Source organism: Stenella coeruleoalba (assembly GCF_951394435.1).
Source record: "Stenella coeruleoalba genome assembly, chromosome: 14".
In the NCBI taxonomy this organism is placed as follows: Eukaryota; Metazoa; Chordata; class Mammalia; order Artiodactyla; family Delphinidae; genus Stenella; species Stenella coeruleoalba.
In genome coordinates this window covers 75,050,760-75,073,885 of record NC_137160.1, presented here as the reverse complement: position 1 = coordinate 75,073,885, position 23,126 = coordinate 75,050,760, and the positions used below count along the sequence as shown (strand labels likewise).

General features: G+C 55.6%; 1 protein-coding gene across 1 annotated transcript; it reads left to right on the top strand.

Annotated features, from left to right (window-relative positions):
- Positions 1–1,202: 1,202 nt before the first annotated feature.
- On the top strand, positions 1,203–9,420 carry LHX5 (LIM homeobox 5; the record flags this gene model as incomplete). The annotated part of the gene is made up of 5 exons (XM_079942430.1): positions 1,203–1,375; positions 3,227–3,450; positions 4,132–4,409; positions 5,114–5,279; positions 9,053–9,420. 5 exons carry the CDS (start codon positions 1,203–1,205, stop codon positions 9,418–9,420), a joined length of 1,209 nt encoding a protein of 402 aa, XP_079798556.1.
- Between the last annotated feature and the right edge of the window lie 13,706 nt (positions 9,421–23,126).

The window sequence follows — 23,126 nt, the reverse complement described above, 5'->3', positions numbered from 1 at the left end:
CTCGGCCGCGCTACCCACTCACCGCGGCGCCCCGACTGGCTGACCCGGGATCTGGAAGGTGCAGCGAGGAAAGCGGAGACGCGGTGAACATCACTTCAGAGCTGGCTTCGGGAAGACCGGTGCATCCTGGATCTCCCCCTCCCCACATCTCCCCCGAGCCCCGTGGCCAGCGCGCTCCGGCTGGAAACAACTCCGCGGTCTGAGACCGGGCCAGAGGACATCCCCCGCCAACCTGGGTCTGGGCTTGCTCGGCCTTTCTCTCTCTCTCTCTCTCTCTCTCCCTCTCCCTGAGAAAGGCCGGGCTGGGCCCCAGCCCCCGCATATGACAAAGGAAGCCGGTGCCGCCTCCGGGAGTCCCGAGAACCTCGCCGCCGCAGCTCCAGGGCGCTGACCCCAGGGGTGCGCGGATGGGGGAGTCCAAAACGACAGGCTGGGCTGGGAAAGAGGAGGCAGACGTAGAGCGCGATCCCGGCCTCGGGCAACTTCTGCAAGTTCCGTGGATTGTGAAGGGGGCAGAGGTCCCCCTCCCACTAGGCCTTCGAACCCCAGCCCCCCAAATATGTGTGAAGAGAGAGAAGAGAGACGCAGTTTTCAGATCGCGCGGCCCCCAGCCCCAAGCCCCAAACTGGAAGGTAAATACTTACTTAGCCTCCGAACCAGGTACAAGCTAATACTCAACAATACTGATGCCTTGTTTTTTTTGCTCTGTCCGGACCGCAACGCTGTAGCCAATTTAGATATGCTATAAATTTAAGAGGTTGCCATGGCCACCGCGTACCCATTGGCCGCCGGGCCCCCTACGTGCCTCGCCACGTCACCAAATCTGAATAAGGATGCGCGAATTAGGCGGCGGCCAGACAAAGATGAGGATAGGAACCGCTTGAAAGTGGGGGAAAGTGCCGGCGCCTCCGCCACCGGGAAAGCCGCTCGGCAGAGGCGAAGCCCGCGGCCACCCAAGATACACTGGGGCGCGCGGCCCGGGGCATGAGGCTGTGAACGCCACCACTCCCCACCCCGCCCAGGGCAGCCCAGCGCCAAGCCAGCAATCACCCAAGGACTTGACCGGCTGAGTCTTGGTTCGGACCGGACTCGCCCGGCGGCGGCCAAGAGAAGAGGCGGAGAGCAGCGGCGGGGCCAGGGGGCCCGAGGGCCGGGGGCCCAAAGGGAGGGCAAGGCGGCCCGAGCCGCCGGGGCGCGGGGCTATGATGGTGCACTGTGCTGGTTGCGAGCGGCCCATCCTCGACCGCTTTCTGCTGAACGTGCTGGACCGCGCGTGGCACATCAAATGCGTTCAGTGCTGCGAGTGTAAGACCAACCTCTCGGAGAAGTGCTTCTCGCGCGAGGGCAAGCTCTACTGCAAAAATGACTTCTTCAGGTAAGAAGCCGCGCCGCCCTGTTGCCCGAGCGCCCGCCCTGCAGGCGCTCCGCTGGGGCGCCGGGGAAGGGGACACCACGAAACCCATCCCAGCCTCCCAGCCCACCAGATTCAATGGGGAGCCGGGGAGCCCACCACTCTCCTCCTGCCCTCGGTCCAACAAGGGCCTGAACCCAGGCAGAGTGAGAAGAACGCTGCTGGGCTGCTTGTAGCTGGCTTTTCCAGGCCAGCTTGGATCGGTGGTGGGCCGGGGGAGGAAGCTTGACAAACTTGCTGCCCATCCGTCTCTGCCTCTTGCTAGCTGAGGCCACCCCAAAGGTGGAAGCTTCCAGCCAGGCTCGGAGAGACTAAGGATTTTTGCGAAGTTAGGGGCAGGTAGAGTGCGGAGTCCAGAAGCTGGGCTCCAGGCAGGTGGGACCCCCAGAGTGCTTCTGGACAAACAGAAACTTCCCAGCTCCTGAGGGGACTCAGCCAGAAAGGCCTCCCCTGGTGATGGGGCAGGGAATCTTCTCCTCACTCCCCCCACCAACTCCTTAAACATTTTCTCCTCTGTTGAAAGTACAAATGAAATGGAAGCTGGAATCAGGACCTCCGGAGTCCAGCCTTGCTGCCCACGGGCGCCCTCAGGCAGGGCACAGCAGATCACTTCTCTGAGCCTCACTTTCCCAGCTGAGAAACGCCGAAGGTCGGCCTGGGAGGCTGTGGGGCTTTTGGCAGCTCAGCCCTGCCCGCTTCCCCCGGCTTTGTGAGCGCCAACTGCGTGGAGGGAAGGGGGGGCGTGATTAACGCCCTGGAGAAAGGCTGCTCGCCGGCCCCAGTACCTGGCACTAGGGAACTTGAATAGGAGAAAAGGTCAGACGCGCCTTTACACATGTAGACTCCTCGGCCCCAGAGGCCCGAGGCCCCTAATGTGGTGGTGCTTGCAAAGCGCCTAATGATTTTTGATAAGGTGCATGTGGCCAATTACGCTGCCGGATAAGGCCCAAAGTGACTTATGGCTCCTAATGCCCTCACTACATCAACGTCACCCAAATTCGCCCTGTTTAGAGACGTGGGTACGAGGAGCCGTGGGGCCCCAGCGTCCTGGGCCCTCGCCCTCCCCCTCCCCCGGCACCTCACCCCTCCCCGTGCCGGTCTGCACCATCCATTTCGGGGGAGGCCAGCCTTCTCCCAGCGCTCAAGGGAGAGAGAAGAGGATTTAGACCAGGGACACAGAAAAGGTGGCATGGGAGAGAGCCCGTGTTCTGGCCGGGCAGGTTTGGGATCGCCTTCTGGTCACATTTTCCCGCTGCCTGCCTGAGGACCAGCAGAAGGTTCCCTCCTTCCTGCTAAGGTTCAGCTCAGAAGAGGGGCTCCCCCCAGCTCCAACGCTAGGACCCGACAGCCAGGCTCCTTGGCCCTACCTGGACCCCAGCAGACTGTTAAGGATCCAGGAGGCAAAGCCGAGAAATGGTCCAAACCCGGCCTGCCTGGCTTTAAATGCTTCACGACCTCCAGAGCAGAGTTTGCCAGGAGCAGCCCCGGCCCATCTGGTAGCGATGTGGGGTGGGGGAGGGGCGCCTCTTGAGGTGCTCTGGGCCGTCTGCTGGGCTGAAGGCTGCGGCGCCCATTGCCGGAAGCCCAGCAGAGTCCAAATAAACCTGACCGAGGCATGACAGTCCCAGTCCCAAGAACAGACCTGGATATTTGTCTCACGTCTTGCCTTCTGACCAGGGAGGACAGGATTGGGATCTCATTTGACAGATGTGGAAACGGAGGCTTTTCAGAAGCTAGGGCAGGGTGGGAGGTCAGGGCTTCAGGAGGATGGGACGCTGGGCTGGCCCTGGGCGACAGGCCCTGTTGTGTCCGCAGGCGCTTCGGCACTAAGTGTGCAGGCTGTGCGCAAGGCATCTCGCCCAGTGACCTGGTGCGTAAGGCCCGCGGCAAAGTCTTCCACCTCAACTGCTTCACCTGCATGGTCTGCAACAAGCAGCTGTCCACGGGCGAGGAGCTCTACGTCATCGACGAGAACAAGTTCGTGTGCAAGGACGACTACCTGAGCTCGTCCAGCCTCAAGGAGGGTAGCCTCAACTCAGGTAGGAGGCCCCCTGCCCCTCCCCAGGCCAGGCCCCAGCGCCCTCCAGCCAAGACCTGCCTGCGCTCCCCTCCTTTGCCCCCTGCGTGCCCGCGGTGCACGGCTCAGAGCTCTCCACGCGCGCCGGGCAGGTCAAGGTGGGGGGGAGGTGCGGGGGCTGGGAAAGAGAGTCAGCGTTTGGAACCAGCCTTCCAGGATGCCTACACTGCCAGCTCTAACCCGCCCTCCTCCAGTTCAGGAGCCTTTTCCGAGCTGCCCTCCTCCCCAAGTTTGGAACCGCACAATTTCCCCTTTCCGAGTCTTTTCAGCTCCTGGTAGGACACTAATTGGGGTCTCGAGGAAAGAGAGAAGGGAGAGGAAGATCCCCGGCCCGGAAGGCATCTGTACCCTCCTCCCGTCCCCTCTCCTAGAAGGCCGGGCTCTCCAGAGAGCGCGACTCCCCCTTTCCCAAGCACTAGCTGAAAAGTGCCGAGGGAGCTTGAGAAGGGCGCTTCCAAAGGCCCAGCCCCGCCTGGAGGGAGTGAGCGGGCGCCGGGCCCCTGGGGGAGGGGCTGTCGCCGGCTTTGGGAGGGAACCCGCCGGGGTTGGCGGTGGCCTGAGCCTGCAGGAACAGGCTACCCGACGGGAGAGGTCTCGGGCCGCCGCTGACACCCTGTCCCCTTCCCGCTCCGTCCTCTCGCAGTGTCGTCCTGTACGGACCGCAGCTTGTCCCCGGACCTCCAGGACCCACTCCAGGACGATCCCAAGGAGACGGACAACTCGACGTCGTCGGACAAGGAGACGGCCAACAACGAGAACGAGGAGCAGAACTCGGGCACGAAGCGGCGCGGCCCGCGAACCACCATCAAAGCCAAGCAGCTGGAGACGCTCAAGGCCGCCTTCGCCGCCACGCCCAAGCCCACGCGCCACATCCGCGAGCAGCTGGCGCAGGAGACCGGCCTCAACATGCGCGTCATCCAGGTGCGGCCCGGGTCGGCTCTGGCCGGGTCACCCCTCCGCAGCCCCGCTGCGTCCGCGAGCTGTGAAGCTCGGAGGAGCCTCCCACCCAGCCTCCTTGGCTAGGAGCGCGCCGAGCCCGCTCTAGGGGCAGACGGTGCGCCGGAGATCGGGGCCGGCTGGTCACACTCCGAGCCAAAAGATTCAGCCTAGCCCTGCTGGCTTCCGGCGGCGTCATCTGGGCGGGTCACTTCACATCTCTGAATCCCACCCCCGCCCCTTTCAGGGAAGGTTTTAAGCCTCGCTTAAAGGACAGGACCTTTCCTGTCCTCCCGTCCTCTGAGCAGAGAAGGAGGCGATGCTCTTCACGTGCTCCTTCCCTGCGCCCGACGCGCGGGCAGACAGACAAACGGCCAGAGCCCGGCTGGGGAGTCGCGGGGCCGAGACCAGAGCCGTGCCGGGCGGCGGGCCTTTATAAAGCCGTCAGGCCGCGGATGGGCCGAGGACCAGGAAGCCCAAGTCTTTATGAGTCGCCCCACGGGTCCGCGAAATCCTTCATTCTTGGCTGGTTCGCCGAGGCCCCTCTCCACCCCTTTGGTCTAATCCGGCCCGGCCCCCGGCTCAGGGCATTCTTGGTGCGGAGGAGGCGCTAGGACCCAGCGGGGGTGGCCCGGGCAGGGAGAGAAGGGGACCCGGAACAGAGTTCACAACCCCTTCCTCTGTCCCAGGTGTGGTTCCAGAACCGACGGTCCAAAGAACGTCGGATGAAACAGCTGAGCGCCCTGGGCGCCCGGAGACACGCCTTCTTCCGGAGTCCGAGGCGCATGCGCCCGTTGGGCGGCCGCTTGGACGAGTCTGAGATGTTGGGGTCCACTCCGTACACCTATTATGGAGGTAAGCAACCTCCTAGGACGCGGTGCCCCACACCTAGGTCAATGCTGCTTGAGGGTGCAGGGCCGGATAGCCGTGATCTCAGGCTGCGCCTGGACCCCTCCCTCCCTTCTACCGTATCAACACAGGTACACTCACCCGCAGATACTTCCTGGACAGAAAATCAGACACATGGGTTCACTCAACCATGCAGTGGTACCAACAGATAATAAACACGTGAGAAAAGCAGTGACACACTCACCCATGCAGGACCACAGGAGTTCAGAGACCTCGGGGACACACATCTAGACACATGGTCACCCGTAACCAGCACAGGTATACCCCACCGCCTAGATATGCTGGCACTCTCACGCGTCATACCAAGTCAGGCACTTCTGCATGCACCGCATCCCAACCTGATACACAGCCCTTGCTGCCCTGGCCCACAGCCTGGTGTATTTGGCACCAGCAGGAAAGCAGGCACTGGAGGGCAACACCGGCAGTAGGGATGGAGGGGTCAGGATTCATCTGGGGTTGCCCCCTTGCTGTCTTCCAAGTCTGCATCTCCTGTTGGGCTACGGGGACTGTGTGCACAGCATCCAGCCCGGTTAGCCCAGATGCTGGCGGTTGCCCTGGACTAGGACCCCCGCCCACCCTTCAGCTTCAAGCGCACCAGGGTTCATCAGGGCTGGGATGGGCAAGGATTGAGCCAACCCAGTTATGCATCCTCTGTCTTTGGGGCTGCAGAGGGCGAGGAGCCCGCTTTGCACAGAGGAATTTCCTGGTTGGTGTTACGATGCTCAGGCCTGGGTGAAATCTCCTCTTAGGTCACCCCTTCCCTTCCTCCTTCCCTCCTCTCTCCTCCCTTCACCCCACTATGTTAACTTACTTCACTCTCCTTCCTGGATTACCTCTTCTGACTCCCTCACCTCCGTTTTTCGTTTTTTGTTTTTGTTGTTGGTTTTTTGGTTTTTGGTTTTTTTTTGAGACCCAGTTGTTTTGGGGCACTACTGCACTGAATCACCATCCTACACATTTCAGACTTGTGGACTCTAGGAAGGCACCTTCCCCTTCTATTCCAGAGCCTCTGGATTTGGGGAGCCCCTAGGAATGCCTCTGCCTGAGGGGAATCTGTGCTCAGTGCCACCCAGCCTGGGGGAGGAGGGGCAGAGGCTAGTAGCCCAGTTTGGGGAGAGGTGGCAATGTGGAGGGCCAGGAGCCAGGTGACCAGGCAGACCCAGAAGGGAAAAGAAGAGAACCCTATAACTCGCCTTGGTACATCCGCAGACCTGGGAGGTTAGATCTTCTGGCCTGGCCAGGGGCCCCAGAAATTGTGGATGAAATGTGGTGATGTGCTTTTTCGGGAGAGACAGAGATGGCAGGGCCCAGGTTGGGGGGCTACAGACACCAGAGGCAGCTGGGATGGTGGACTCGTCCTGGGGCCTCTACTCACCAACTCTCTTCACCTGTCTTTGGCTCCTTGAGCGCAAAATCTCCGCCCGGCGCAGGGAGGCTGGCGGGGCGGTACCAGTCCGGAATTTTTCCCCGCCTGGGTAATTAACCAAGGTTTCCCCCAGGACCAGTGTGCCTCTCACCAATCCCACCGCCTCCTCTACCCGCGTGGCTGCTGGATGGGGTGACGGCCTGGGCACGCGGGCCCCTCTTTCCCCGGAATGGGGGGGGGCGGACCCCCCAATCCCAGGGAGGCAGCCCGTCCTAATCCGTGCTGGGAGATCCCGGCGCCGGCGGCCGGAGCGGGCGAGAAAGGGGCCGGGCGGCGGGGCCGGCGGCTCCCCGTGGGAGCGCGGACAAAGCCCCAGCTGCGGCTTTTGTGCGCTTTTCAGACGGCGTTTGTTCCAATTACCTCCGGCCCGGCCGCCATATGGGCGGAGGCGGCGCGCTCCGCGCGGGGGCCGAGGCCCTCCCTGGCTAGCCGGCTTGCTAGGCGCCGTGGCCGTCCCCCATCCCCGTCCCTTAGGGGCCCCAAATTCGCCGCTTCCAACCTTTCTCTTCCCTTACGGGGAGAATGGAACGAGTGGTTTTTAAAAAGTAATTGGCGACCGTTTTAGCTGTGGCCTAAACCGTCTCCAAGCCCGCCTCCAGACACTCCCCATTTGGACTGATGTCAGGGGGGGTTTGGAGAGGGAAGGGGGCGGCAGGGGGCGTCCAGAACTCGCCCGGGTCACAGACCCCCAACACTAAGCAGGAGGCGTGGGTTTGCAGAGGAGACCCCAGCTTCCGGGCGCACCGGTTTTCCCACCGTACAAAGCGGGTTATTGTCACGAGTGCGGGCTACACGGTGCTCCTTTCCTGGCTTCCCACACCCCACTCCTTCGGGACCGACCCAGGGGGAGGGGAAGATGCTATGCGGAAGGACTTCAGGAAAGGGGGCTCTAGGAGGAGGTCACACGGTTGATGCAGAAACACTTTGTTGAGAATGGGCGAGCGTGTCATCTGGAGCCCCTGTGCTCCCTGAATTTGTGGGCAAAATTCGCGTTTGTGCATTTTTCCGGAGAGAGAGCCCATAGCTATCATCACTTTATCAAAAGAGCTCCACGTCCCCAAATACTCCAAAACCTTGGGGTCCTGGCAAACCCGCCCGGGGTCAGCCTGGAGGACCCGAGGCACAGGGAACTCTAGACGTGGCCCGGCGAGTGTTCTCATCCTCTTCCCCTCTCCCGAGTGTCTGGGCCTCAACTTTCTCCGTTCCAGGCCAGGTGAGGCCAGGACAAACGGTCGGAGTCCCACGTTCACCGGGACAGACGCGGGGCACGGGGCCGCGCCAGGTCGGCGGGGCGCAGGGGGCGAAGGAGAGGGCGCTGAGGCCGCCTTGCGCGCTCCGAGTCCAGGGTTCCGCGGCCGGGGCCCGACTCGCCAGCCCCTCGGTGCTCCGGCCGCGCTTCTTCCCGACGGGGTCTCGGGCCGATCTCAGTCCCTTCGCGTTCTGGTCTCCGTCCGTCGCCCCTGCATCCCCGCCCTACTCCTCTCTCCGGCCTCTCAGCCCCAGCGTCTCTGGCCGTCTCTCTGACTCATCTCGCGCGTCTCTGGGCGCCTCTGTCTCTCCCGACCTTCCGTCTCGTTCCTGGGTCTCTTGCCGGGTTTTTCCCGTGTCTCTAACCACACGGCCGTCTCATCTTTCTCTTTGCGTCCCCTAGACTGTCTCTGCCTTAGTCGCATAAAGCCGGGTCTCCGGCTCAGCCGTGGGTTCGGTGACTGAGGCGCTTTTCTTGCCTTGACACCGACTATGAGTCTGGGGGCTCCCTGCTGCATCCCCTCTCCAACCCCCTTTCACCCTGTCCTCTGCCGATCTCTCCCTGTCTCCTTATCTGGCAGTCATCGTGACTCTCGCTCTCTGTGTATCTCTCACCAACTCTAAGACACTGTCAGGAATCGTCACTGTGTTGCGCCTCCCGCCACCGCTGTCTCCCCTCCGTCTCTCTTTGTCAAGGAACCTCTCTGTGTGTTCCGCATCGTCTCTGAGCCTCTCCCGGCACCTGAGTGTAGCCTTTCCGTACTTCTGGTTGTCTCTCTGCCCAGCACGAGCTCCGGGGCTGGTCCTCCGCCCCTCCGGCCTCCCTTGGTCTCCGCAGGCCTCTCCACGGGTCTTTCTCTAACCTCGAATCAGTGTCGCGCGGTCCCCCGTTAACGTCCTGTCCCGGTGGCCCCCACCACGTCCCACGTCTCTGGCCTTCGTCTCCCCGGGTTCCCTCCCCCGAGTCTCTTCCGCCGGGTCCCTCGAGTCCCTCGGCGATCTCGCATCTCTCACTCTCCCCTCTCCCGCCCCGTCCCGTCCGCAGACTACCAGGGCGATTACTACGCGCCGGGAGGCAACTACGACTTCTTCGCGCACGGCCCGCCGTCGCAGGCGCAGTCCCCGGCCGACTCGAGCTTCCTGGCCGCCTCGGGGCCCGGCTCGACGCCGCTGGGCGCGCTGGAGCCGCCGCTCACCGGCCCGCACGCCGCCGACAACCCCAGGTTCACCGACATGATCTCGCACCCGGACACGCCGAGCCCTGAGCCAGGCCTGCCGGGCGCGCTGCACCCCATGCCCGGCGAGGTGTTCAGCGGCGGCCCCAGCCCACCCTTCCCCATGAGCGGCACCAGCGGCTACAGCGGACCCCTGTCGCACCCCAACCCCGAGCTCAACGAGGCCGCCGTGTGGTAAGGCCGTCGGGCCGGGCCGCCCCCCGCCCTCCGCGCTCGGCCCTGGGGCCCCGCCCGGCCGTCCCCACCCCCCCACGCCCCCCCACCCCCGCGCCCGGGACGCAGCCTCCCGAAACCAAAGCGCCCGACGCGGCCGCGGCGCGGGGCGCCCTCGGGGGCTCTCTCTCGAGTCCGAACTCAACCGGCAGCTGCTTCTCGGCTGGGCGCGGAGGGGTACCGACCCCCGCATCTGCATCCACCCCTGGGACTCTCCGGGAACCCCCTGCCCTCCGCCAGCGCTCCTCGGCAGCCGCGAGCAATTTCTTGGGACCAAAGTGAATACGGAGGGTCAAGAGATTTCAAGCACGCTCTAGACTTCCCCCGAACCCCCACCACCACCCCGCACCTCTTTGGACCAAGAGAGGGCTGAAGCCAAGGGACAGAGACAATTTTTCCCCCTCCTTGCAATCCGAGTGGCATTTTGTAATCTTATTTCTCACTCTGCTTTCCCCTCTTTAAAAAAAGAAATAAGAAAAAGAGAGATCGAAGAGAAGAAAGGGAGCAAAATGAGTTAGAGAGAAGATGGAGAGAGCGCCAGCCAGAGAGAGAGAAAAGATGGAGAGAGAGAGTGAGAAACACGCTTGGATGGGGGTGTCACTGGGAGGAAGACACAGCCACCTGCGCGTTGGCGCCCCCTGGTGGCCAATCTTGAGGATCACGGTCAGCTTCTCTAGGAAGGGGCGGGGGGCGGTCCGGACATCGGCGCCCCAGGGCCAGACCCCCACCTCTTCCTTCCTTTGACATTTATTCTGACCCCGGGGGTCCGGGCCAGACTCAAACACTCGCCCACCCTGCGCTCCCCCTGGGCAAGGCGCCAAGATTTCTTGGGCCCTGGTCCACAGACCACCCTCCGTGCCCGGGTCCTGGAGGCTGGGTGGTCAGGATGTACAGTATTATACTTTTTTGGAAGTTGAACGCTTCTAGTTTCCTTATTTTGTATAAAGAAGAAACAAATAAAGTATGTTTTTGTGTTTACTGTTTATTTATTGTACACTAGTTATCTGGGGTTGGACATTTTATATTTTTAAGAGGAGGGTGGGCAGAATGAGGGAGGGGAAGCAGAAAGAGGTTTACCTAAAAAAAAAAACACAAAAAAACCCACAAAAAAACCCACAAAAAATCAACTTTTTTAAAAAGAAAGATTAATAAAAAAAATTCTTTTTCCCTCCGTGCTGTGTGGTTTTCTTTCCTTGTTTCGTTTGTTTGTTGTGCCCCTGTCTTCAGTCACTCAGAGTGAATGGAACTATTCTGGTTCCTATTTCTGACATAAAACAGACTTGATGGGTGCAAAGACCTCTCCTCATCTAGAAGGGTGGCAGGGGGGTCTTTTGGCCATTACCAGGTAAGGAAGGTGCCTGTCATGTTTTTTCTTTTCTTTTTTTTTTTTTTTTGGACTGCTACTATGCACCAATAGCATCTCTCCCTGCTTTACCTAATACCCCGATCTAACACAAGCCAGCCTGGCACATAGTAGGCCTTCAAAATATTTGATGACTGAATGGATGTGTGATTTGTTTGTCCCCAGAAGAATTCTAGCTTCACTCCTAATTGCACCCCCATGTAATTCCAGGTGGCAGAAACAAAAACAAACAAACAAAAAAACAGGCTGGTAGGTCCAGTGCTAGTTATCTGCAAGGCTGTATTAGGACAGAAAATGCCCCAGGGAGAGCAAGGCTGTTTGCCCTGCAGTTCTTATGCAGTGCCTGCATGTGCCCATCGGTAAACCAGCATGAGGGAAGGGAGTCCTCCAGGAGACTTAATGGGCCTGAGGCCACTCCCTAAAGACAAGTCCCTCCCTCTCTCTGCCTCAGTTTCCCTACTTTCAAAAGTGGGGACTGGAGGGAGGGCTTCCTATGCCTCATTTCCTTTCTGCTCAAACACTGTAAGATGAGAAAAGCAGATGAGGAGAGAAAAATAGATGGAAGAGGGTCCCGCGTTTAGATGCCTTTTCGCCCAAGCTTAGGGTGGGGGGAGCTTGCCCATTTTAGCAGCAGCAGGAAAAGAGGCGGGACAAGGAACTGGTGGGTAGTGAACCACCAATGGGCACATGCTAAGAGTTTTCCTCATCTGTCCTTCTTTTGCGTGGACATCACAAGTATTAATTCGAGGTGACCTGGCTTTTCCTTTTCGTTCCTTACAGCATATTTATCTTTATCAGACAAATGCTACTTGCTCATTGTGGAAAATCTAGAAATTTCCGATAAGCAAGAGGAAGAAAAGGCAGTCACCCAGAATCTCAAGTAAAGTAGTGGATGCGTTTCCTTCCAGTCTTTTTTTTTTTTTTTTTTTCTTTTTGAGACTAGAGATCGTGCACACATAGACACAGAGCATAGACTTGCCCTTGGCACGCTCACAACTCTGAGGGCACCAGGCATGGGAGAGGCCCACTCTTGTGTCAGGGGATCCTGGAATAACCCTGGGGTGGCCCTATCAAGCTCTCAGAGGGTGGCTTCGGAAACCAGAGTCCAGGAGGGATGTGATCTCTGGCGTCACGATCTGGACTTGAGACTAATTCCCCAGGGGCTCTTCCTCTGCGTGTTTGTTAGTTAGGAGGGTTGGGAGCAGAGGTCACCTAAGAGTGGGATGAGGGAAGAACAGAACAAGGGCCCTGGGGTCTGGGAGACTATCTGGCTGGTCACTGCATCACCTTTTTGAGCCTCAGTTTGCTCCACCGTGAAATGGGCTCACAATGGCATTTCATCCACATTGGAGAGAGGCAATTTAACCCGTGGCCAAGGTGTAGGAAATATAGGTCTTGGATTCAATCCTCATCCCCATCCTCTGCCACACACACACACACACACACACACACACACACACTCACACACCAGCCTCCTTGGACGATGACAAGGGGAGAGAGAAGGGGACGCTTGTCAAAATCAGCTCAAATCCACCCCCACTCCTGTGAGCTCATTTCAGCTCCCCTAGTGCCTGCTGGGCCCAGGGGCTCTGGGAGGAGAAATCCCACCCCTACTCCACCCTGCAGCAGTGACCCTGCAGGTGTCACTGTCATGGTCTTGGGTGCACTTAATTAGGGAGGCAGTTCCTAAGGAAGGCTGAGTGGAGAAGGAAGAGGGTTGGAAAGGGACATTTGTCCCTACACACCCACAACCATTTTCTCAAAGTGTGGGCAGAAGATGAAGCTTGCTAAAAATACGTATCCCTGGGCCCCCGGCTCACGGCTGGAATTGCTCTCTGGCATGGTGCCCAAGATGCTTCACATTTGTCGAGCCCCCCCGTTGCTTCCGAAGTCTCCCGAACTTGCAGGACCTCTGCCTGAAATCGTCTCGTCCAGAGTCTAATACGGTCCTCACAGCGCCCCTTCAGGATGAGCGTCGTTATCCCCATTTTACAGACGAGGAGACTGAGACTCATGAGCTGCCTGGGGTCACACAGACATGGAGTAGTTTTGAATCAAGAGCTTCTGCTTCCAGAGCCCACATTGTCCCTGGACCCAGGACGTTGCCCGGCACAGGTAAGACCTCATTCTGTGTCTAACGACTACATGAACGAATGAATGAATGAATGAACGAATGAATGAAATGAAAGCAATGTGCTCCAGCTGCCGTAAAAAGAGCTTCAAGAAAGACTCTAATGAATGCTAATTCTTCCTGGTAGCAACCTCACTGGATTTTGTTTAAAAGCCCTTCCGGGGTTAAACAAAGCCAGTCAGAAGGGCAAAGGGCTCAGTGAAAATTGCCAAGGTCAAAAGACAGAGGACTTCCAGCTTCTCCACGTTTGTCCTTGTTTCTTTCTCTCTCCCCCGTCCTCGTCCCTTTCCTCCTACATTAATGTATCTGTTCATCTCCTCTATCTCCTCATTGCCTGTATTTATTATCATTTAAAAATAAAAGATCTCCGAGAGGACAAAAAATACTGTGAGCTGTGCAGGTAACGAGGTTAGCCAGCCCCTGGCTGCGCCTTCCAGCTCTGGGAAAAGGGGGACATCGCCTCCCCCTTGCTGCCCCGAGGCTGTAATTCTGGCCAGCACTGGACAGTGAAGCCACATGTATTCCAGCCCCCCGCATGCATGCTCTGCCCCGCCCCCATCTCTGTCCTCCTGCGCTGAAATGAACACCTCACGGAGCCCGCGCCTGAGATCTGACCCACTGTGCTTAGGACTAATATTTAAAATGCAGAATGGCTGTGGAGGGTTCCTGCTCCCAAGCCTTGTCGTGCAGTAAAAAGATATAAACAGAATAAATTACCTCTCTAGCTCGGATTATGAGAATACCCATCTCCTGACCAGAATTTTAAGTCCTGTCTCCCTCGTAGCGCTGCATCCGGCTGATTTATGGAAACCCGAGCACTTCTCTGCATATTTCTCCTGCTCGGCCAAGTGACCGAGTTTACCCTTCCTATGCCATTAGCGTTATTAACACCTGGGCAACCGATCATTGCAAATGGGCCATTTCTGTGATGAACGGAAACCTCTCCCACTGCTTCTCCGGGGCCTTGCCGCCTCCGGCCTCCTCTTTCTGCACCGTGTGCCGGAGCTCAGGACCACCCCCAGCACCTGCTGATGGGCTCCAGGGGGTCTGGGAGGAAACCTCTCACCCCGGCAGGCGTCCATGCTTTCAGGCGAGCACGCAGAAAGTGATGATACCACTCCTATTTTTATGCCTCAGAGAATGTTCCAGATGGAGGGCAATGCCCCTATTGACCAGGGAAAGAAACTGAGGCTCAGAGACGGCAAAAGACTAGCCTAAGTTCCCTGAGAAAGTTTACGGCAAAAGTTGGGATCTGAATTCAAATCTCCAGCCCCTTGATACTCAAAGTATGGTCCACGTATCAACAGCAGTGAAATGCGGCATCTCAGGCCCCAGAACTTCAGAGCCAAAGAGGCACAAGCCCCAGGAGACGAGGGTGCACATTCGCTTTTTCGAAGCATTAGCTTAGAAACACATGCAGGTTCTCAACAATCCCTTTTTCACTGGAGGAAAACCTTATGGTGTAAATTCTCCTTGCTCAGAAGCAGCAGGGACCCCGCTTCCACGGTCATACCGAGTGAAGGTGAAGCAGCCGGCCAAACCAGTGTCACCCACCTAGGCACCCGTAGCACTGTGTCCACTGCTTCTTCCATTATAACACCTCAAACCCACACTGTGTCTGTGTCCTGATTCCCAGGCTGTGAGCAGCTTGAGACCAGGAAATATATGTGACTTGATTTCGGGCACTCAACCTCTCTGAGCCTCAGCTTTGCCATCTATAAAAAGGGCACAATAAGATCTAACTTCAAGGGTCATCACAAGGGTTGGGACTTCCCTGGTGGTCCAGTGGCTAAAGCTCCGTGCTCTGAACACAGGGGGCCTGGGTTCGGTCCCTGGTCAGGGAACTAGATCCCACATGCCACAACTAAGAGTTCACATGCTGCAACTAAGACCTCACATGCCGCAACTGAGACCCAGCACAGCCATATAGACAAATATTAAAAAGAAAAAAAGAGTCATCACAAGGGCTAAATAAGTCTCCATATGTTATGGTCTAAACACAGTGCTTGGCACGGAGCATACCATGGACTAATAAACACTGAATGAAATAATAATAATACAGGGATAATAACAATGGCTGTGTATCGGATGCTGTAGCTACTGTTATCATTATCCCGTTTTCTTCTTTGAAGAAATGCTTAAAACGTATTCTAAATCCAGGACTAACTTCACAGCCCATTTGGACAGAGATGCAATTTATTACTTTCCACAACATGCCTCAAGATATCAATGTTATCTAATGGAAACTTATAGGGCGTGTAAAGATAAGAATAGTAAGAGATCAAGGGCTAATGAAGAATAATCTGGCAATCTGTTTCTTTTTATTTTTTGGCCGCACTGCGTGGCTCGTGGGATATGGGATCTTAGTTCCCCGACCAAGGATTGAACCTGGGCCCTCGGCAGTGAGAGCGTGGAGACCTAACCACTGGGCCACCAGGGAATTCCCTGGCAATCTCTTTAAAAAGAAATGCACCACCAATGGGTGAAAAGGGAAAATGTGGCATGTCCCTACATGGAATATTATTCAGCCATGAAAAGGAAGGAAGTACTGGTACAGGTTAAGATGTGGGTGAACCTTGAAAACATGATGCTAAGTGAAAGAAGGCAGTTGCAGAAGGACCATATATTGTATGATTCCATTTGTATGAAATGTCCAGGACAGATAAATCCATAGAGACGGAAAGCAGATTGGTGGTTGCCAGGGGCTGGGGAGAAGGGAGGTATGGTGATGGCTTAATGGGTGCAGGGTGTCCTTTTGGGTGACGAAGATATCTTGGAACTGGATAGAGGAGGTGGTTTCACAACACCGTGAATGTAACAAATGTCTCCGTATTGTTCACTTTAAAAGGATCAGTTTTATGTTATGGTTCAGCTCATTTTAAAAATATGGGGGGAAAAGGAATGCAATTTTACTATATTCGGGGACCTACAGGACATCCAAACCTTGCTTAAAAAGAAATCCTGGTACCTAACGGAGAGCGTGGGAACCTCTGCTCATACCTGCTGCAGGCACTCGGGCTGTCGCTGCTTCCCAATGGCAGAAATTGCTGGAGGAAGAGTTTGCCTCACATGCCTTTGCGGGTCCCTGAGATCAAAATCAGTATCATTGTGCGATGCTGCCACGCTATTGTTTAACCAACAGTGTGGGACACGGACCCACGGGAGGAAGCAGGCGTTTTCACGGGTGCCTGATGCCTCATGAACAAGTCACTGTCTTTTCAGTTCTTTGTCAGCCCTTCTGATCGTTTTAGGGAGAGTCTCTGGTGCTAGCTTGCTAACCCTGGCTTACACAGGCAGGCGTGGAGTCTCGGCGGGACAGAAGCTAGCTACATGTAATGGCATCGTTTTGTTTATCCTTTTATATATTGCTACATGTATCTAATTCTGGGAAGTGATACCGTTTCTCCATTTAGAGTGGTGATACCTGTTCCCTTTCTAAACAGCATTTAAGGTTTCAAGAAACGTGTGAATTAGGTAATAGTAAAGATGATGCATGGACCTGGCACAACCCTAGGTGGCAAGATGGGTCTGGGGATGATATTTCAGGAATGTGTGCACTCAGAGAGAGTTGGTCCCTAAAGGCCCACTCCAGGTCACTGGAGACTTCTCTCTGATGAACTCACAGTCCCATGGGATTTTCAGTTTTGGACCGGCTTTGATGTGGCTGTGCTGTGTGACTATGATTAGGTTACTCACCCTCTCTGGACCTCAGCTTCCTCGTCTGAAAAATGGGGATGGGACATGGAATGAAGACCCTGCCATCAAGTTATCCAGACCTCTACCTGCCTTCCTGAATCTGCTCTTCATTCATTCACTCGGTCATTCAGCAAATATTAGTTGAAATAGTATGCACTGGGCGCTCTTCTGGGCTCTGGGGTACAGATGTGAATAGGACAGACTTGATCCCAGCCCTCACTGAGATGATATTTTAGTGGGGGAGACAGACAGCAACCAAGGGAGAAAATACTTGGTCATTCCAAATAGTGGTAAGAAAAGAAGGTGGTGAGATTGGGAATAACTGGGTGTTAAAACAGGCAGTCAGCCAGGCTGGGCTAGGGTGAGGCAACTGGGGTACTCATGTTGAGTGCAAAATTTAAAGGGGGTGCACACCAAAAACTTAGGAGTCAAGATAAATAGTACTTTTATATAATATTTTGAAAACTCAAAATTAATGCAAAATAATCCATAATAAACAAAACGGCAACATTTTAAATAAAGACAGGATCCGACTGATCTGCCATTCAGGGGGGATGAGACATCCAAGTGCAAGATGAGATCCTACCTTTATGTAAAATGTCCCTATGTTTTTCACCATGAATTTCTGTTGCCTTAATTTTCATTTTAAAGTTGTTTTATTACAATCTTTTTCTTGATTTCTGAGGTTTTTTTCTTCCTTTTTGTAAATTGATTTCGAGTTTTGTGGCACCCCTTCCATTTTCCTCCCAAAGTGAGTCCCTTGCTCGCCTCACCCTCGTCCTGGCCCTGAGTGGCAGGCAGTGGGTCAGGAGGGCCTCTCTGAGGAGGTGACACTTGAGTCGAGTCCTGAATGAGAAGTTGCCAACTTTGCTGAGCTCTGGAAGGGTGTGGCAGGCAAAGGGAACAGTACTGACAATGGCCCTGAGACAGGATCAAGCTTGGTGAGTTCTAGGAAGAGAAAAACGCTGGTGTGGCTGCAATTCAGGGAGTCTGGAGCTGGGGGAAAGAAGGAGGGGCTGAGACCCCAAAGGTCCACAAAAACCAGATGACATGGGGCCCTGTGGGCCTAGGTGAGGGGTCAGACCTTTATCTGAAATGCAGCCAGGGGCACAGGAGGGTTTCAGCAGAAGGGGTGACGCTCTGCCTTGGGCTTAAGACTATTCTGGTGGTCCAGTGGTTAGGACTCTGAGCTTCCACTGCAGGGGGCACGTGTTCGATCCCTGGTCGGGGAACTAAGATCCCACGTGCTGCACGGTGCGGCTGAAAAAAATCCAAAACAAACAAACCAAAAAATCTATTCTGTCTGCTGAGTGCGAAATAGGTTGGGGATGGGAGTGAGGACAGCCTCAAAACTGGTGGCAGGAAGGCCAGTGGGGAGATTGCTAGTCACCCAGGCAAGGGACATGCCCAGCTTCTGCCCTCTGTGTTTGCGGTCGTATGTCTTCTCCCTGGAAGCCTTCCCGGCTTTATTCCTCATTTTGCAGGAGAAGAATTTTGAGGCTCAGAGAGGTTAATTCATCTCCTCAGGGTCCTAGCTAGTAAGAAGCGGAGGTAGGCTTTGAACCCAGGTCTTCAAATACCCAGCCTGGCCCATTCTCTGCCCACCTTACCACCTCAGAAGAAAGGGTTAGCACGTAACTTCAGGCAAGCCTCAGTTTCCCTCATCTGTAACATGGGACGAATGACAGCACCCACTTCCTGGGGTGAAGGAGTCCGGAAAATTGAATATGCCCTGCACAGGCTGAGTTCTCAATCACTTTTACCTTAAAAGGAAGAAAAAAGACCCTTTCCCACCACTTTCTCTCTCCCTCTCTCTCTGTCTCTCTGCTGGTTCTCCCCTAAAAGGAGAAACTTTGGTATTTATTCTTCAAACATTTATTTTATTCTTTAGGGTTTTTTTGGAAGGGGAAGGATTGGTGAAGGCAATCAGTTTTCGGACTTAAGATAAAAAATCACAGCGAAGGGTCGACTTGACTCTTCATAATTAATGGGGCGGCTTGTAATAGGATTCTCCTGCCCGTGGCGCTCCCAGGAAACACCTTTTACATAAGATATTGCCCATGCCGGAATGGCAGCAGGGTGATTTATGGGGTTCCTTGCTCCAGAAAACCTCTCCTGGGGTTGCCCAGCCAGTGGAATTTATCAGGGAGTTTGGAAACCAGGCAAGAAACCTGCCCGTGACATTTTTGGTGGAGTTTAAAAAGCACAAACACTGGGGAAGGGAGAAGCCAGTGGGATGGGGGCAGGGGGAGAGGGTCCATTTACGTTGGGTTTTCCACCAGCAGAGCCTGAGATGGGGGTTCTTGGCACGTGATTTATCAAGAGTAGAAGGGGATGGGAGGTGAACAGGAGGAGGGGAGGGTTCAGGCGGAATCGGGTCTCAGTCTCATCCCACGGGGAGCTCTGCTCTGTGGATGGGACCACAGAGCTGCCCCCACCTTGAGGTTGCCGGAGAGACTGCATCTCTGAACACAGTGGCTCCCACTGGCTGTTCTCTGGAGAAGGGGGCAGCTGTGGGCCGTCAGCAGCCAACACTCTCAGCAGCTGGGGGGCATGGCTGCACCCGCCTGATCCAGGAGATTCGAGTCGGTGGGGAGGCGAGCACCAATCGTAAGCGAAGGTTTCTCAGAACAGGAGATGAAGATCGAGGCTGGGGACAGAGCGGAGGAGACGGGAGGCAGGGATATGGTCTCATGCTCCACTCCCCTAGGGCTCTTCATCGTCCTCAGAGTAAACACCAAAGTACTGACCACAGCCCGCAAGGCTTTTCGTGATCTGGTGGCCCTTCCCTCCACCCATGCACACTCCTTACCTCCCTGTCCATCTTCCACCATCATCTACTTTCTCTCCCTTGCCCTTCCCTCTGCATTCACAGTGGCCTCCTCACAGGCTCCCACCTCAGGACCTTTGCACATGCTGTTCCCTCTGCTCTTCCCCCATACACCCCCACATACACCTTCATTTCCTTCAGTCCTCAGCTCAAATGTCACCTTTTCAAAGAAGCTTTCTTAACCATCCTATCTCAACTAACCAAAAGGTTAAGACACTTAGGAAACAGATCAACCCGCTGTGTGACTGGAGGCTCCTGGCGCTGCTTCTCTAAACCTGTTTCTTCTGCTATAAACTAGGATCAATAACCCCAGCTTCATATAAAGAGCTTCTGTAAACGGATTCCGTAAATTCAGCCGCTACCCTGGTGAGGTGTTGGTGGGATCATTTAAATTTTCCATAAGTTTCTTCCTCAAAGCAGTCCAGGGACTTCCCTGGTGGCACAGTGGTTAAGACTCCACGCTCCCAATGCAGGGGGCCCGGGTTTAATCCCTGGTCAGGGAAGTAGATCCCACATGCTGCAACTAAGAGTTCGCATGCCACAATTAAGGAGCCCGCCTGCCACAACTAAGGAGCTGGCAAGTCGCAGCTAAGACCCGGCTTGCCAAATAAATAAATAAACAAATACTTTTTTTAAAAAAAAAAAAAAAAAGCAGTCCAGTGGGTTTAGGGACTTGGTGAGATGCGTTGCCTCATTGGGTTCACTACCTGCCCGTCATCACAGCTCAGCGAACCAGGTTCTACAGGGGGCGGACCGGGGTTCCACCTGCCTCCCTTCCTCCACTGTGGAACCCCTGGCTACTCTGGCTGTTATGGTAATTAGGGTCCTTGACTCTGGAGTGGGCCTGGGTTCTGCCTCTCTCTCAGCATCCCTTTCTTCATGTGTAAGACAGGGACTCCTCCCAGGCATTGAGTAGTTGCTTGATAAAGTGATAACAATTAAAACAGCATGCCATCTCCCAGGAATACACAAATAGAAATAATCCAGAGACACCTCCCCCCTCCCAAGAAAAAGGCCCAGAAGAGATGAGGTTTGCCTAACACAGGGTTTCCCAACCTCGGCTCTACTGCTCTAAGGTCCAGTTACTCCTTGCCGTGGGGGCCATCCTGTGCATTGTAGGGTGTCGGGCAACTTCCCTGGACCTCATCCACCTGGTGCCAGGGGCACGCTCCCGCAACCCAGTTGTGGCAATCAAACACGTCTCCAGAATTTGCCAAACAATTCCCAGCTCACATCCTGAGAGCTGCTCTGATTGGACAGTTTGGCTCCTGGGCCTGCCCTGAACCAGTCACCATGGCCAGACAGAATGCAGTGCCTGGATTGGCTGAGGTTGGGGTCACAGGTTCCTCCTCCTTCCCTGCAGGACCTGTCCAGAGCCTTTTTATAAATATGCAGGCTTTTCCTAAATTGCTTTGAATCTGAGCTAACACCAAGCAATTAGGGGATCTGTTATGCTGGGCCTGCTATTGGATAAACTTGAGCAGTGGCCACCTCCTTTAGGCAGAATAGGAGCTTCCCCGTTTGCTCCAATCCCCACCACTCCCTAATGTCTAGCCCCCAACCTGCTTCATCGTATACATCTGAGTTTGATGCCTGGCTAGTGACTGGATTCTAAGTCCCAAGTGCAAAAATGTGAAGCCCTACACGGTTTGAGGGAAATCCTTCAATGAATTGCAAGTGTTGCCTCATAAATATATGAGTGCATGCACTCTCCCACACATGGACACAAACACACAGGCATGCCCACAGGCACAAAAGCACACAGCCATGCACAGACGACTTGGGACGTAAAGCCAGTCTGAGCCATCGTGTCCACAACTGAGGGTCAGACCCTTCTCTGAAGGTACTGGAGCACGTATCTGCTTTGTACTGGGCTCTTGCCCAGGCTGGAGAAAGGAGAGCAGCAGTGGCATAACCCTGGTCCGCCTTCCCATGCCCCTGCCATGCCTGGGGCCAGCTCTGGGGTAAAAACATCCCCTTTGCCAACCAAAGGCTGGATTTCAACCGTCACCTTGGCTTAAGGCTGGAGTGAAGGACTAGACGGAGGCAGCCTCTGGAGGCAGGGGTTTTAGAGTCCACCTGATGAGAAGACAGAGGGAACCTCGGCTGGTAGGACCCACAGGGAACCAAAGGGCCCCCCCTCCCAGGAGAGGGGCCCCAGCTGGGATGGGGAAGCTGGGTGTATCTCAGGCAGGTACACACACCTGGTGACCCAGTGTTCAGTGCTCTCCACAGAGCCCTGGACCAATACAGAAAATCTCGTGCTCCCAGGACCCTCTTCGTAGGCTCCCCATTTCCCCCACTGAGTGGTCCAGGAGGGCAAAGGCAGAATGGCAATAGTTTCTTAGCTCCAGTGCCCATCCTGCTACATCAGGTCATAACAACCATCACCTCAGCTTCAACCATCCACGTCCTGCTCTCTCCCTGTGCCTCCGCCCTGCCCTTGGCATTCCTTGGATGTCAACCAGGAAGGGCTACTCCAAGGTAATTGACATGTGTTATCTGAACAGGGTCAACAGGCCCCTCGGGTTCTTATCTCAAGCTTGCCGAGACCAGGAGAGGAGCAAATGGCAGCTGAAAGGTCTCCCAAGAGTGCAGCCAAGGACAGGAAGCTTGAGTGGGAGACAGAGCACCTGGAGTGGAGACGGGCTCTGCCACTCACCTGGAGGAGTGTGGGGTTGGGGAGACGGTCTCTGGCTGAAGCAATCCCAGGGGCTTCAGGGAGGAGGCTGCCTTTACACTGAGCTTCGAAGAATGTGTAGGATTTAGAAGCGTAGAGGGCATGGCATGCAGGAGGCATGGCTTAAGCAAAGGAAAGGTGGTAGGAGAGCAGTCGTGGTTAGAGGCACAAGCCCAGGTGTTTACATAGCAGCGTTCCAGTTCAGCTGTGTGACTTGGAGTAAGTGCTTGACTGCTCTGTGCCTCAGTTTCCTCATTTGCAAACATGAAGATTATAATAGTATCTACCACATAGGTTACTGCAGGATTAACTGAAATGACTGCTGAGACCCAAAGCACACAGTAGGTGCTCAACACAAGAATAACTACTAGTTCCTCTGCACCCCTCACTGTTGCAGGAGGAACACTCAGGAAATGGTAAGAACTAGCAGTTACTGAAAGACGACACCTGTGCCGGGTCCTAGGCAGAATCTGCAAACAACCCATTTTACTAATTAGAACACTGAGGTACTGAACCAGACCATCATTTACTCAAGGTCACTGTGGTAGTGAGTAGGAGCAAAGTTCAGGCTCAAGCCTGGCTGTGTCCCGCTCTGGAGCGCTCAGTGTCTATTCCAGGAACCCACAAGGACATAGGGCTGGGTCCTGGAGCCTTCTGGAGGGACAACCTTGGCAACCGAGGTGGACGTCTACGGTCAAAGGGAGGATGAAACCGAAGCAGCGGGAGAAGCAGAGGGAGGCCACTGCTGCTCTCAAATCCTCAGCCACACCTGGTGGAGGGAAGAGTTTGGCCACAGGAAAGGAGGTGGGAAGCAGCAAGTGGGCCTCCTCCAGCACAGAGGGGCAGCCTGAGGCCCAGAGAGGAGAAGGCACTTGCCCAAGGTCACACAGCCCTCATGAGGCAGCCCCTCAGCGGGAGCCGGAAGCTGGGTTCTGCCACGGGCTGTGACACAGGGTGGCCCCCACCCTCTC